The 16,142-nt window shown below is 34.4% G+C and overlaps 2 protein-coding genes across 3 annotated transcripts in view; one reads left to right on the top strand and one right to left on the bottom strand.

Moving 5' to 3' along the window:
• LOC136037384 (IWS1-like protein) overlaps window positions 1-16,142 on the bottom strand; it is a 438,978-nt gene that overhangs the window by 268,190 nt on the left and 154,646 nt on the right. The window lies entirely within an intron of this gene.
• The window catches only part of LOC136037379 (kidney mitochondrial carrier protein 1-like), a 59,274-nt gene that overhangs the window by 26,209 nt on the left and 16,923 nt on the right, over window positions 1-16,142 (top strand). For both annotated transcript variants that reach the window (XR_010619922.1, XM_065720109.1), the window contains exons 3-5: window positions 1,008-1,155; window positions 3,202-3,481; window positions 13,431-13,555. Coding sequence is in view for 1 of the 2 variants with exons in the window: in XM_065720109.1 (XP_065576181.1) it covers window positions 1,008-1,155; window positions 3,202-3,481; window positions 13,431-13,555 (553 nt within the window). In the remaining variant the exon portion in view is untranslated. The remainder of the gene's footprint in view (window positions 1-1,007; window positions 1,156-3,201; window positions 3,482-13,430; window positions 13,556-16,142) is intronic.

The raw sequence follows: 16,142 nt of genomic DNA, 5'->3' as shown, positions 1-16,142 counted from the left end.
ATTAATTAAGGTTCGCGGAAATGAAATTCCCTACGGACAATGAAGACATATTTTACAGTTTGCCAGAAAATTGCAAAAGATCATAAACGTCAAGTTGGACAGAGCTCAAATCAACAGAAATCGGGAGATTATATCGAATGAAGGTAAATATGAGAAGAAAAACCTGAATATCTCTAAAAACATGAAAAACTTGAGAACATGGGACAATTTTTTTCGCATGAGAAATCTTCCGAAAACATGAGATCTCATGGGAAAACATGAGAAGTGGAAGCCCTGAACAGCTGTCACGATCGTGTTCACTATCCTTTAGATGTAATTGGAGGAGATGGTAGGGCACATAGACATTGCTAAATAGCGTGGACACGTCAATACATATGAAACGATATTGGCTCTTTTCCAGTTATTAAATTTAACATTTAGATTTTCTCAGAAGGACACCAATACGAGGATTTTCTTTTAGTTAATCCAAGCCTGTTGACGCAAAAGCTGACAGCGATGCCTCTTCAGTCTTATATTTAATTGTATTTCTTGTATTACGTTATTGATGTTTTCTATTAGATTATTCAACATTAGGGTTTATATGCAGATCCAAATACCCATATCAGAAAATTGCAACTTGGCAGTCACGAATGTAGGGCATTTTCATTAGATTCTTCTTTTTAAAATAGTTATGATCAGGGGCCTTATCAGAACCATCAAGTTCAATATTTCTATAGCCTTATTTTGAACTTTTTGTGCTCTTTCAATATCATAGTTGCACTAACAAATATAAGTTACACTAAGAGCTCCAATGGATCTTCTAAAGACCAGTGCGTCATTTGTGCTTTACTGAAAACACAGCATATTTAAAACAGTTTCCCTTTTCTAACCATAATATTGAAAGTTAATATTTCTGTAGCCTTATTTTGAACTTTTTGTGCTCTTTCAAGAAGTAAGATATGTATATACCAACGCATTTAAAGGTATGTCTTGTTTTTATTACCCTTATTGATATTGTTCTTTTTAAGGTACGTTTCCTTTGGACACAACGAAAACCCGTTTGCAAATTCAAGGTCAACGATCTGATGCAAGATTTGCTGAGCTTCGTTATAGGGGGATGTTTCATGCCCTTTTTAAGATCTCAGGTGAAGAAGGGGTTCGTGCTCTGTATTCTGGGTAAATGTTATTATTTTTTATTTAGGTTAGGATTATACCTTGATATTTGTCTAAGAAAATGAATGATTAATGAAAATGAAAAGAATGGATAAGTTAAAAAAACCAAAGGAAACAATAAAAAAGTAAAAAAGAAACACTTAATTGGCATACAACTGTGCTAAGCCTAAAATGTGAATATAGATTTTTTGTAGGTTAGTGTTTTCAACCTTTGAAATTTAAATCGACCTGGCTCCTGAATAGAAAATATATTCTGTATTTTAACTTATTTATGGTTAGAAGGTAAATAAGGCATATTGTAAAGTGGATGCAGTATTTTGGCTTATTAAAATGCTCATAGTTAAAAACTTAAATTGCACTTATTAGTCTAAGAGGGGCAATCATGGGATTAAAAGACAGGAATTTTTGAATACTAATCATAGACTAAACCTGGACGAAGGAGCTAGAGTTAAGAGTCTGGTCTTAGGAATATACAGGTACCCTCCCCCAGAGCCGCTCAAGGAGGGGGGCAGTTGCCCTGGGCGACGAGGCTAGGGATTGCCCACTTTGATCAAATTTCCTACTTTATTTTGGCCTTTTTTGCTTATATTTGAGTTGGGAGGGAAGTTTTGTAATTAGTTTTGCCCCGGGCACCACCAACCCTATAAACGGCTCTGCCCTCTTCCCATGCTATCTGAAGAAATATTCTTTCCTCAAGTTGAACTTTAGATAGTTATAAAAACTCTAGTTTTATTACAGCTTTACTTGCTTTGCTTGAAAACGCTTTTTTGTTAATTAAATAATATATTAATATTTAAAGCTTATTATAAATTATAAGCTAGATATGTGCCAATATCTGGTCCTTTTTATCCAAAGTGGGATAAAAATAAGATATATACTTTTTAGATATTGTGCTTCATTAGTATAAATTAGATTTCCTGCAATTTTATTGTGTATTTTTTTGCTCTTTTACAAAAAAATACATAATTTTTTATTATGCAAACGGTAGAGTAGTTGTTGTAATCACATACACTAATTCATAAATTGAAAATATTACTTAAATTCAGGATTTTATTTTACAAAGAAATATATGAATCAAGTATATTCCTGAAGAATATACTTCTTCAGGAATATAAAATCAAGAATATACTTCTTAATACAAAATAAGGAGGTAAATAAGAATTACTTTCTTATATTCCAAAGAAGGTAAGACCGTATTATTTGTCTTACCTTCCACTTTGGAAGGTAAGACAAATAATTATAATTAAAGCTTAATGTAAAGCTTTACTTGCTTTGCTTGAAAACGCTTTTTTGTTAACTAAATAATTTAGTTAAATATTTATTTAATATTTGTTTAAATATTAATTTAGTTAAAATAATTAAATAATTTATGCAGCACATTTTCTAAGAACTTGTAAGTAAACTGTGTACGCAAACACTGTGTAACTGTGTAAGCAGTAAACAGACAACATTCTCTGCTGATGTCTGAAACCTACTGCTAGATGTCACATCTGACTTGCGCTTGGGATCACAAGGTGATTGATTTGAATTAACTTGATGACTATTTATCGCAATAAACGTCAATGGCATGTCAAGAGGAATCTAGACTCCTTTGCTCTAAAAATAGAGAACCAATAGCTTTGTTTTTATTGTCAGAGTAAAAACAACAACAAAACTATGCAAAATGTATACAAAAACTATTGGAGAAACTTTTAATCAAGACCTTATGCTACAGCAGCAACAATGTGGAGTAGTTATGTGTCGTAAGCGGTCCAATTTTTGACACAATACTTTTTCATTATTTGCAGTAAAACCAAATGTAATAATGATTGCGATGAATATTAAATACAATAGTGATGTATTTTTTTCTCATTAAAAGGATAATGGGGGGGGGGGGTATAGAAGGTTACAAAAAGAACGAATTCACAAAAGGGGTCATTTCAAAACGAAAGGAGATTTCTTCCCTACCCTTTAAATGGAGGGACACTGACATTGGTTTAGAATCAAGTCCCCCCCCCCATGAATCAAAATAACTGGTATGGATTTTGATGATGATTGTAATAATTACAGGCTCGGTTCAGCCGTTCTACGCCAGTCAACGTACGGAACTATAAAATTTGGGATATATTATTCACTAAAGGATCTCATCTTTCCGGGAGCCGTTGATGAAAATCTGATTGCCAATATCTGTTGTGGAATTTTAGCGGGTAGTGTTTCTAGTGCCATTGCTAATCCAACAGATGTTCTCAAAGTTCGGATGCAAGCCTGTTCCCGTAGTCATAAACACATTAGTCTAATTGAATGCTTTAGCCGGATATATAGAGAAGAGGGTGTGCGTGGGCTTTGGAAGGTAAGCAGCGTATTAATTTTTTATAGACCCAAGGTAATATAGGTTTTTGAGAGTTTTGTGCGCTTTTTCTTCCATGTTTCATGCCACGAAAAAAAGTGTCGTAATATCACTTGTTCATTTGGTATTCTCTTGGAAACTGGATCAGAAATCTGGGAAAGTCAACCAATCAAATTGCACGCCAAAAAGGGTAGTTTATGCCACATATTATGAAGGCCTCTATTGGCTGGTCGAGTTTGGCAGGAATCCGGCCTAAGTATTTAGAAGACGCCAAGTTCAGACGAACTCTAAGATTTATTTCCGCACCGTTCTCACAGGGAGCCAATTGGAAAGGGGGGGGGGGGGGGTTGGAAGAAAAACTTTTTTATTACTTTCATTGACAAAATTGCCCCTCACCTTAATTTTGCAAAAATATTTTTTTTGTATCTTCATGAAAAAAACGTATAAAAGAGTCCACTCCCAAACGTCCATGTCAATTGATGCCCTTGGATTCTCTCTTTTTTATGTTTTCAGGGGTATTCCTGCTCGTGTATTGCAACAAGGCAGATTATTGTTACTCGCTTGTAAGCGTAGGAGAAGAAGCGAAATAAATGAAAACAGAATGTGGAACGTATAAAGAAATAAAAAGTCAACTTATAAAAAGAAAAAGAATATGGTACACAAAAGTAATCCTAGCAAAACTGGTAAACAGTGTTAAATGGCTAAACTAAAGCAAAATGTTTGAACTCTTGTTGAACATATCCTACTCTGTTGAATGGTTTTTACGTCTTTTTTCTGTTTTTTTTTTTTATGCGGGGCGTCTATTCAGGTAATAAATCTATGGCAAGCAGTCATTAGATAGGTTTCTGCTCAAGCTTCGAACTGAACATGTTTCATGACTTTGAAATAGTATGTTAAAAATGAGGTTTCTGGAAATGTCTTAAAGTTTTCAATTCATTCATTCCCTTTTGGGATTGAATGAACTTTTAATAAGTAGAATAGAGCGGGAAATGTATATTTTCTGTAACTAGAATTTCAGTTCGCAAATCTATCCGGGTACCGTAATAAATTTATTATAAGCAGTCATTAGAGGTTTTCGTTCATGCTTCAGGTCGACAGTATAACTATATTGTAAATAACATTTCAAAAATGAGGTTTCTAAGAATATCTAAAGTCCATCTCTCTTTTGGCATGAAATGAACTCCTGAATTGCGAGATAAAGAAAAAAAAGTTTTTTTTTTCAGGAAAAATAACTTGTATTTTGTTTTAGGAAAATGCAATATTCTTTAATTCCATAACTTTTGTTTAAAAATTTATGCATTGACTTTAGAGTCCAGAAATCCACTGGGTGTATCCAAAGATTCATAAAAATGCTTTAACCAATTCTATCGGGGAGCGGGTGTGCATGGGTTATGTATGGGTTGGGTAAGTAGCAAATTGGATTTATAATGCACTAAAGACAACAGGAGTTTTCACAAACTTCCAAGCGCTTTTTGTCCAATGCTACAAATAAAGGGTTGTTTCCAGAATCTTCAATAGCTTGTTATGTTTTCTAAGAGAATCCAAAGGGGCGCCCAATTTCCGCCACTTGGCGTACGTCTCAGAATGCCACGTGTGCAACACACTTCCGCCACACTTGCTCAGTTTTCCGCCACACTTGACACAGTTTCTGCCACACTTGGAACACTCCTGCTACGCTTGGCACGTGTCACCTGGTATACATGATTTCTGAAAATGGACGCCCCCTTGACATAATATACAATTCTTTCCAGCTGGCTGTTTAGCAGCTCATGAATTAGCAGAAACTTTTTGCAAAAATTTCTCTGTATCTGTATCAACTGTCTGGTATCTTTTCCGTTGATAATGTTTCAAGCTGTAATATGCAATATGCTTCAGATTGACCGTAGGAGCACGAGGTTAAAATTGCGTGCTAAAAGTGGGATCTTTTAGATCCCACTCCAAGGGTCTTCAAATCAAACTCCCTTGTAGTCGTATTTGTCTTCTAAATATTGTGCAAAGTCCAAAAATCTACAGTGTATATCCAAAGATTTCGAAAAAAAGTTAATTTCCGACAATTGTCTCTTTTAACATTTTTCTTTTTTCTAACTTCTTTAATGCCAAAAGGGGACTAGAGGAAAGTATAACAGTTCAAAATAGGGATGATACCTTTTTATTAACAGTGAATATATATAAAATTATTTAACTGGATATTTCGAACACATATACAGTGTTCATCATCAACAGTAAAACTAAAAGACATGAATAAAAATAAACAAAATTTATACCTAATAAACTAATTACATATAGTTTATTGCTCTTATTTTTTTCAATGCAACAGCGGAGGCAAATCTCTTTGACCTTTTCGGTTCCGGTTCATTAGAATTATCTGACATATGACGTGGACAGAGGTCATAGCTCTTAGGTGAGGTGATATTTACTTTATTTGACCTCATTAAATTATCATAAATTGAGTTCAATCCTGTATCTCTGTTTATGGAATTATTCTTGAATAGAATTTTTTTTAATTTCGATTGTTTCCCTGAAAGTTTGCTTTAAACCTTGGTCCCAAGAAATAAAAGAAACATTTTCAAACAAAATAAAACGATTTGGAAAATTAAAGATATGCTCCAAGAGGGCCGACGTGAAATCTTCAGGTTTGGTATTTTGCTATAAAGACCATGAAATAGAATTATGATGTTGTTTCCTTTAAACGCTTATCACTACATTTGCTGAGCAGTGTTACGCATTCACAAAAGTATAGGAGGATGGCAAAATAATAATAATAAAAAAAAATGAAAATTATATGGTCGACACAATAAATATATAGGGGGAGGGGGCTTTTTTCAATTTTTTGAACGAAAATACTAAAACAGGCATTTTGAATGAATAAAACAACATAAAAAGGCATTTTTCAAAATCTAGGATAAAACTGAATATGGTGGGGGGGGGGGGGGTAAAAATATATATGGTGAAAATACCCTTGGCACCTCTGTTGACGAGGATTAGTTTAAGGCTATTTCTCCCTCCTTTTGAGGCAATATTGTCTTTTAATAATCTTATCCACTGGAGTGTCAATCGGGGAGGGGTGGGGACAATTTTCAATCGTCTGAGGGTAATGGGACCCTTTTTCTATTAAAAAAAAAACGAAAATGCCTTCATCCTAAAATTTCAAAAATATCTATTTTTGGATCGTCATAAAAACATTGAAAAGAAACCTCTATTGAAAAGCAATTAATATCTTCATTTCATTTTTCCATATTAAGATTTTTTTTTTTATTTAGTTAATGCTTACAGAGCGCACCAGACAGAATAATTTGAAAGGGGAATTGGGAATTTTCATGTGATATAAATATAATATATTATTTTCATATTATTTATATAGACATATATAAGAATGAAAATGTTTTGTTTTTTTCCTTTGCAAACACAGAGCAATTTAAAAAAAAACATCTACACCATGTAGTGTTTCCATTCTTTGGATTTCCCCACTGTAATGGGGATTTTTGAGGTCTTTTAGGGGAATTCTTTTTCATTTAGGTGTTTGAGGATTTTTACAAGTCTTCTGGATTTTTAAAGGAGTTTTTAGGGTTCCCCCCCTGAAATCCCCCTGAAAACGTTGTATACTTTCCAATAACCGATATTATGTGTAAACAATGGGCAAAGTTCATAACTTGCAGCCCTTCCCCCATGGACACTGGGGTTAAGTCATTCTCAAAGACATAATTATTAAATTTTTCGACTCTACTGAACAAAACGGCTACCTCAATTTTGTTCCGGTGACTTTGGGGAAAAATGAGCTTTGGGGGGGGGCTATGTTTGTCTGCTTAAAAAGGACACTACTTTTGATTTATGATCAAGTAAGTCCTCTCCGGATCTTCTACGATCAATGGTTTGATACCATCCCCTCAGGAAAAAACAAAAACAAACAAAAAAACGAATAAACAAGCATCCTGGATCTTTCTTCTAGCAAAATATACGAAATTCCATATTTTTTTACATAAGAGCTTGAAATATCTACAATTGGGTTCTTTAGTATGCTGAATCTGTTGGAGTGATTTTTATTTAGATCATTCGATGTTATGGGGGTGTTACTCCCCTTTTTCAAAAATCGGGCAAATTTTCTCAGGCTTGTAACTTTTAATGGGTATCATGTAATTTGATAAATGTCACATATTTTGAATAATCATCAATATTCGATTCTTTTGATATATCTATTAATGTCAAGACTCTGCTTCTTAGACTTTCACTTACTCTTGAGCCGTATCGTTCCTTACTCACAGTTCGTTACCACGAACAGTTGGACTGAATAACTGTGTACGTTGGTTCAGTTGCACGAGGGTTCTTTTACACGAGGGTTCGATTACACGGAAGTTCAGTTAAATGGGGTTGAGAGGCTCGGGGGTTGAGTTACTCGTGGGTTCGGATAAATGGGGTTCAGTTGCATGAGGGTTCAGTTACACGAGGTTTCAGATGCACGCTGGTTCGGTTCCACGGTTGTTCAATCACACGGGGTTCAGTTGTAAGGGGGTTCAGTTAAACAATGGTTCAGTTGCACGTGAGTTCAGTTAGAGAGGTTCAGTTCCTTTGGGTCTATTTACAAGGTGGTTCAGTTGCGGTGAAACCATGATTGCCATTATGTAGGAAAAACAGTTCAACACGTTTCTCCCATTTTTTTGAACATAACTGAGCAAACCTATGATCTACTGCAAAAACATAAGCATATATCCTATTTATGGTGACTTTTTCATTCCTTCTCAATTTTTATTCAAAGGGTATTTGCTATAAAGCAAGGGGGATTTGTCTTCTAGGATATGATGGTCAAAATAAATAAGATATCAACTTCATATGGCGGTTTTAGTGTATCCAGATGTAGTAGGGCCATACTGCTAATCGCATCAACGTTAACAGTGGTTTAAAGACCTGTTTCATTTAGTCTCAATGATGTAGCAGGGCCATACTGCCAATCGCATCAACGTTAAAAGTGGTTTAAAGACCTGTTTCATTCAGTTTCAAAGATCTTATCCTTGATGCCTGATATTTTTCAGGTTAGTCTGGTTAGTATGGGAGGTAGCAACTGTGAAGAATCCTATTCTAATGTTTTACACTCCTCAGATTATAGAACTCCTCAAAGAAAGAACACATTGTGTGTGAACCTGCACTAAGTCCCACTTGTCAGATTCAATACTTCCAACTATTTGTTTAGTCACGGATGAGTCACCCACAATTCAAGAGATGGTTAAAAAAGAAATTATATCTTGGATGCTGTAGAGTATGCAATACTGATCTGCAGCTAGGAAAAAGCGGAAAATCAGAGCTTATAAAACGCTCCAACACAAAGAAGCATATGTCAAGCATTGAAACAGAGGGGTCCACTTCGAATACTCTTGATCACTTTTTGCAAGGGGGATTCACTAACCAGACAAAGCTTCTTGAGGCAAGAACCTGCAGTTTTTAATTGAAAATAACTTGGCTATTTCTAAGGTTGAGCCTTTCGTAGCTTTTTAAGATTTTGCAGGCTGGACAGACTCGGTGACTTTCAGTCAAAGATGCTGTGGGCAAAATTTTGGAACGGTGGGATGGTCTTAGTTCCTACTCCACTACTACTAATAGTTGATGATCCAGTTAAATCTCTATAAGTAAGGGTTGGGGTGAGAAGTGAGTGGAAGAGGTGGGGGTGGCTGGAGTTTCATTAGAATGGTGGTTGTTGCCCTGGAGATGTTTGGGAGAAGGTGATTTTTTAAATTAATTTATAAGGCTAGGACATTTTTAGGAATGTTCATGTAGGTAATCGCTACGCGTTTGCAAAAATTAAATTATTTTCCCAAGTGTACTTTTTTATATTTGTAATGGTGTATATTTGTGTTTGCTATGTTGAATAAGGTCAAAGTTGTCAAATTTAACTTATCAGTTTTGCTTATTTATTTTCACGACTCAACGTGGCAACCCCGATGAAAACTTTATACTTATTTATTATTAGTAAATTATTTAAGAAAATTGTATTATTTAGGCATTAGTAAACCTAAGATGGGTCTGAGGAGGGGGGGGGGTAAAAAGTGTTTTGTTAGTTTAAGGTATCCTATTAGGCCTAGCGGGGGGTTGAAGATAGTGACCACCTTCTTTTAGTGCAGGGTAGTTTTTGCTCGTTTTAAGTATTTCTTATTTAATGTCTAGGTTTCGAAATCACCCTAAAAAATAGAAAAAATAAGCTTCAGGTTTTTTGTCATGGCTAGGATAGTTCACTAAAATCAATCGTGGACATTTCATTCTATTTGTCACGATTTTGATGATAACAAACTAGTCTTTGCAATAGAATTTCTTAAAAAATATATTATGAAATTGCCAATTGTGAAATATGTTTGGATTGACGTAATAAATATGTTAAAAGATAGGAAGGGAAATTTACATCAACCTATGGCAAAACGGAAAGCAGGTTCTCCGAGGTTGGGATGGGAGCATGTCATAACGAAAGATTTGAAGGAAATGGGAACTTCCTAGGAGGGTGTGAAGAGAAAGGCTATGAATAGGTTGGGATGGAGGAGGAGCGTGTGTAGCTGTGTTGGCCTCAGGCAGCTTGGCGTTGCGGTGAGTTGTTAGTAGTAGTTAGTAGTAGTAGTAGCTGAACACGAATGAAAAACGAAACTCCAAGAAATGAGGGCCCTCTTCGCAAGAAAGTAGAAATTCCACTTCAACCCCATGCCCTTCCCCAATGCGAAGATTTTGACATGGGTGTTTTTTTTTACATTAATGTAGAAAAAAGACTTACATTAATATTCGTGTAATTAATTTGGTTTTGGTGTAGTCCGTCAATTTTTTGGGTTGTATTAACTTGCGAGTTAGGGCAAATATACAGATTTACAAAGTAATCTGTTGAAATATTATAAGTAAAATATAAATATTGAGAAATTTATGTCTATCTCTGTGTGCACAAGTGAAAAATATAATTCAAACGAAAATATTTTAATACCGGGCACAATTTCCTACTAAAACAGTGGAAAATAAAATCTGTTTGATACAAATATTACATTATAAGTCTGTAATTGGATATTTGACAAAGTTCGGGTATGGTAGAGAAACCACCCTGGGTTAATTTTAAGTGTGGCGTTGGTTATTAAAAAATTGTTTTATTTTTACTGTCTAATCAAGAAATTTTACCCGTTATTAATATATTTTCGTTTCAATTGTAAATAAAAGGGCAGTGCGATTTAAGAAATTCCAAGGAATTCCTAGGAACAACATGAAATAGCGGAAATCAAACTTTATCCACATACCTTTGCCCAAATCAAAAATTTTGACTATTTTTCTATAATTGATGTATTTTGGTATAGTTAATATACTTTGGTGTTTTATGATTGTATTTGTATTTAAGGACATATATTACATGTAGAATTGAATTTTAAGACAAACATTTGACGGTCTGGCTGTAATTGCCAAACAATTGACCACCAACTTCTATACTCCAATTTTTTTTAGTTCGCTGGATGGGTCCAATTGCCAAGTTTAGCTTTTTATATCATAAGCTATTTTTTTCTGTATTTGGTTGCCTGGAAAAACCTGCCCTTTACGTTAAGCGGTTTTTCCATAACTATTTAATTAAAAAAAATTTTTTTTGCTCTCCTGCTGTTGTTTAACATACTTTGTTTTATTACTGCGGCTGGTTTTTTCACGGTTTTTAGCTTTGCATAATTTTACCGTTTTCTTATTAAAAAAGTCAAGACGTAACTAAACTTTTCATGTGGTCTAATTGTAACTTCATCTGTCGCAAACATTTGGCAATCAACTTTTATCAAATTTTCTTTTTATCATTTTTTTAATGTACATCTTTTTCTTCAACTCCGCACCGTTTCAAGCACATCTTTTTTAGAATTGTAGAGCGAAATACCACTTTCCACATGTCTGTCGGAACATTTTTTCGTGGCTGTGCCTATCGAACTTAAATTTTATATAAAAAAAAGAAATTAGTAAAAAGGTAGTAGTAATGGGTGTTTCTCATTCATCGTGAAAAAAAATAAAAATGTAAATATTGTTTAATAGGAATTCCGTCCCGTTTTTGTAACGATAATTTCTCATGTGTTTGATAGTAATCTTTGGCAAAACACAAGCTTTGATCTTGTTTCTGTTGTAATTTCTGGGTAATTGCCCTGATTTTCAATAATTTGATAAATATTCATTGTTTTTTTGGTAATCACTCTTCTAAGGCCTTACTTTTTTAATAGAAACCAATTCAAAGTACACACGAGAATCAAGCCCTTAGTTGTTCAAGTGTTTTTTTTTCGTTATCCTTAACTCTATTTATCCTCAGAATTGTCAGGTTCCTCGAAATTATTAAATTTCACAAGCTCGTGATGCTTGACCTAGAACTTACACCTGAAAATAATTAAACTTATTAGAATTAAGGAATTTAAACTTCGATCACTGTATCATCAAAGTCCTCGGTGAGCCCTATCCTCTTGATGGAAGGAAGACAACAAATTTGATAATCGCGCCGCATCAACAGATTAATGAATTCCTAAGATAATCAGAAATATGACAGAACAATCAAGTGTCAATACAAAAATACTTATCGGTTCGTTTTAAATTTAATCTGCTTTGCTTTTCTTGGAAAAACTTTTTCTTTGAAAATGTTTTTAAAAATGAAAGTATTAATTAGATTAATAGTAGGACAAAATATAAAAATGGAAACTAGAAAAAACAAAAACAAAAAAGTAGAAAACTTAATTATTAGTGCCGCATCTACAGACTCAAAATCTGCATTAATTCAAAAACGTTCAGAGAATAAATAAAAAAGAACAATTTTTTTTTTAACTGAAAGTAAGGAGCGACATTAAAACTTAAACTAACAGAGCGTAAATTATTCTGTATGAGAAAGGGGCTGCCTCCTCCTCAACGCTCCGCTCTTTACGCTAAAGTTTTATTATTTCTCACAACTCTACTTTTTAAAACAATAAAAAGTTTGATTATTAGTGCCGCACCTACAGATTAGTGAATTCCATGGGTAATTTGAAGTATGACAGAACAACCAAGTGTCAATACAAAAACATTTATTGGTTCGTTTTAAATTTGATTTGCTTTGCTTTTCTTGGAAAAACTTTTTCTTTGAAAACTTTTTTAAAAATGAAAGCATCAATTAGATCAATACTAGGGCAAAAAGTAAATAAAAATGAAAAGCAGAAAAAACAAAAACAAAAAAGTACAATTTACCGTAAACGGTATAGGAAGACTGAATATCATAATGTTGATGTCTTTTTTTTAATTTAGTGTAAAGGCCAGTATATTGACCAATTTAGTCAGTACATTTTTTCAAATTTCTCTCTGGGGGGTATCTTATAAGAACGAGTGAATCGCTCGAATGATTTTGAATGAGTAGTACATCCGCTATGGTAATTTAAATAGTATATAGGTGTTCTAAGAGAACCGAAAACGAAGGCAGGGGGTTTTTAATTGTCATTAACGAACAGGTATTATAAATATATACAAGCATTCATTTCGTCTGCAGGGGTTGATCTAGGTATTATAGGTAATGTTTGCCTGAAATCTCCCGCAAGCAATATTAATGTGCTGCCAAAGGGTTTCGAATTTCCTCGCAAATCTCGCAATGTTTGCTACAGAGCCTCGAGCGATTTTGTGTGTGCCATTGTGCACTCGTCCCAAATAATAAGTTTGCATTGCTGCAATACTTTACCCATCCCAGATGATTTGGAAATATTGCACGTGGGAGTTCCTGAAGAATGCAAATTCAGAGGCTTATACAAAGCCTTTGACGTCATATGCAAAGCCTTATATACTTATAATGACGTCATATGCGGACAAACACAAAACATGGACAAACACACAAACTTACTACTATATATATATATATATATATATATATATATATATATATATATATATATATATATATATATCCTCTAGAGGGTAAAGGTTTAGATGTTAGAGGTTTGCAATTCTCTCTCAACGCTTATTGTATTTTTTCTAGGGAGTTTGCCCAACCGCCCAGAGGGCAGCAGTTATAACTGGTGTTGAACTGCCTGTATACGATGGAACGAAACGATATCTGATAAATCACGGTTTGACTGCTGATACCACTACAAACCATTTGATGTAAGTACATCTTTTTTGGTTTTCTTTCTTATTTTAGAGGCCTTACCAGGTTACCACAAGGAAATAGCTAATGGGGTTATATTACCGGGGTTGCTGAATTCGAAGAGCGAAGGGGCAGAGGGTAAAGGCTGCTATTGCCTGTTACTATGTGCCATACTTCGCAGTCTTTTTTTGCTGACTTATAAATCCAACCTATGGTAGCTTTATTTACCACTACTGCGTTTTATCCATAAAAAAATATTTTGTTTAAAATGTATGTTCTTCAAGGGTTTTCACACTCCTCTAGTCCAAAATAATGAAAAAGATTGATAACTCGTCTGAGTGCTTCCGTTTCACACTGATCCAAATATGTCCGGTTTTATTATGGCACTTGGTATTTACCAAGTGACATATAGAGATCGCAATTTCTGTCGGTCTTTCTGTCTGTCTGTCCCGGTTTTGTTAGTTTGGGCATTTCCAGATAAGATAGGACGATGAAATTTTGCACGCGTATCAGGGACCAGAAGAGAATAAATAAAAAACAGTTTCTTCCCTGATTTGACCATCCGAGGGGGGGGGGACGGTTAATTCAGAAAACTGGAAAAATGAGGTATTTTTAACTTACGAACGGGTGATCGGATCTTAATGAAATTCGATATTTTGAAGAGTCTCGTGCATCAGAGCTCTAGTTTTAAATCTAGACTGGATCCGGCGACATTGGGGGGAGTTGGAGGGGAAGCCTGAAATCTCTGAAAACGCTTAGAGGAGAGAGGCCGGGATGAAACTTGGTGGGAAAAGTAAGCACAAGTCCTAGATTCGTGATTGATATAATCGGAACGGATCCGCTCTCTTTGGGGGAGTTGGGGGGGGGGGGTAATTCAGTTAATTCGGAAAAATTAGAAAAAAATGAGGTATTTTTAACGTGCGAACGTGTGATCGGAGCTTAATGAAATCTGATATTTAGAAGGAACTCGTAACTCAGATTTCTTTTTCAAATCCCGACGGTATCTGATGAAATTGGGGGAGCTGTAGGGGGGAACTGGAAATCCAGGAGAACACTTAGAGTGGAGAGATCGGGATGAAACTTGGTGGAAAGAATAAGCACATGTCCTAGATACGTTACTGACATAACCGGACCGGATACAGTCTCTTTTGGGTGGTTGGGGGGGGGGGTAATAAAAATTAGAAAAAAATGAGATATTTTTAAGTTACAGACGGGTGATTGGATCTTAATGAAATTTGTTATTTAGAAGGACCTTGTATCTCAGAGCTTTTGTTTTACATCCCATCCAGATCTGGTGTGATAGGGGGGGGGGGTCGGAGGGGGAACCGGAAATCTTGGAAAACGCTTAGAGTGGAGGGTTCGGGATGAAACCTGGTAGGAAGAATAAACACAAGTCATAGAGTCCTAGATCGCAATTTAAATTTCAGTCGCTCTGTCTGTCTGTCGGTCCTGGTTTTGCTAGTTCGGGTATTTCCAGATAAGCTAGGACGATGAAAGTTGGCAGGCGTATCTGGGACCCGACCAAATTAAATTAGAAATAATCACTTCCCTGATTCGACCATCTGGGGGAAGGATCGCAAGGACCGCTAATTCGGAAAAATTAGGAAAAATGAAGACCTCGAAGAAGGACCTCGTGTCTCAGAGCTCTTGTTTTAAATCTCGACCGGGTGCGGTGACATTGGGGAGGAGTTGGAGGGGGATAATAAATATCTTGGAAAACGCTTAGAGTGAAAAAATTGTAATGAAACATGGTGCGAAGAAACTCTTAGCACTTTCGACTTCGTCACAAGTGCCACATGAGCTCTTGGCTCTTGTTCATTAAGTTATGACTTTTGATTTAAATTATAATTATTTTATTATTGTTATTGTTTTTGTAATTGTAATAATAATAATAATAATAATAATAATAATATGTTATTATAACAATTTATAATTATTATTATAGTTTCACATTGTAAGTTATGACTGTGTCTATGAATTATGACTAAAAAAGATTTGTTAGGGACGTTCTGTTTTCAAAAATACTTTCGAAAATTGTTTGTTGATGTAACGAAAATTTATGTTTAGAGAATTGTCAATTAATAGAAGTTAATCAACGTTAGATATTCGATGTCAGCAGAAAAATTTTATGTTTTTGGAATAAATAAAATGTTAATGGAAGTTTTAATGAAATTTATTTTAATTTAAAGTGAGATGGATTACTAGAAAAATCCCTCTACTAAACCAATACAATTAAAACATTTTTAAAGTTTTTCTTTGTCAAAAAATGGAAAATAGAAGGAATAATTAGCAAAACAGAGAAGGAATAATTGACAAATAAGAGAAGGAATAATTAGAAAAAAGAGAAGTTATAATTAGCAAAAAAGAGAAGGAATAATTAGTAAAAAAGAGAAAAAATAATTAGCAAAAAGATAAGTAATGATTATCAACAAAGAGAAGGAATAATTAGTAAAAAAGTGTAGGGATAATTAGCAAAAAAGAGAAGGAATAATTAACAAAAAAGGGAAGGAATAATTAGCAAAAAAAAGCAATAATTAGCAACAAATAGAAGGAATAATTAGTAAAGAAGTGAACGAATAATTAGAAAAAAAGAGAAGGAATAGT

The sequence above is a fragment of the Artemia franciscana genome, chromosome 16, assembly GCF_032884065.1.
Source record: "Artemia franciscana chromosome 16, ASM3288406v1, whole genome shotgun sequence".
Taxonomy (NCBI): Eukaryota; Metazoa; Arthropoda; class Branchiopoda; order Anostraca; family Artemiidae; genus Artemia; species Artemia franciscana.
This window is presented reverse-complemented; position numbering and strand designations above follow the sequence as displayed.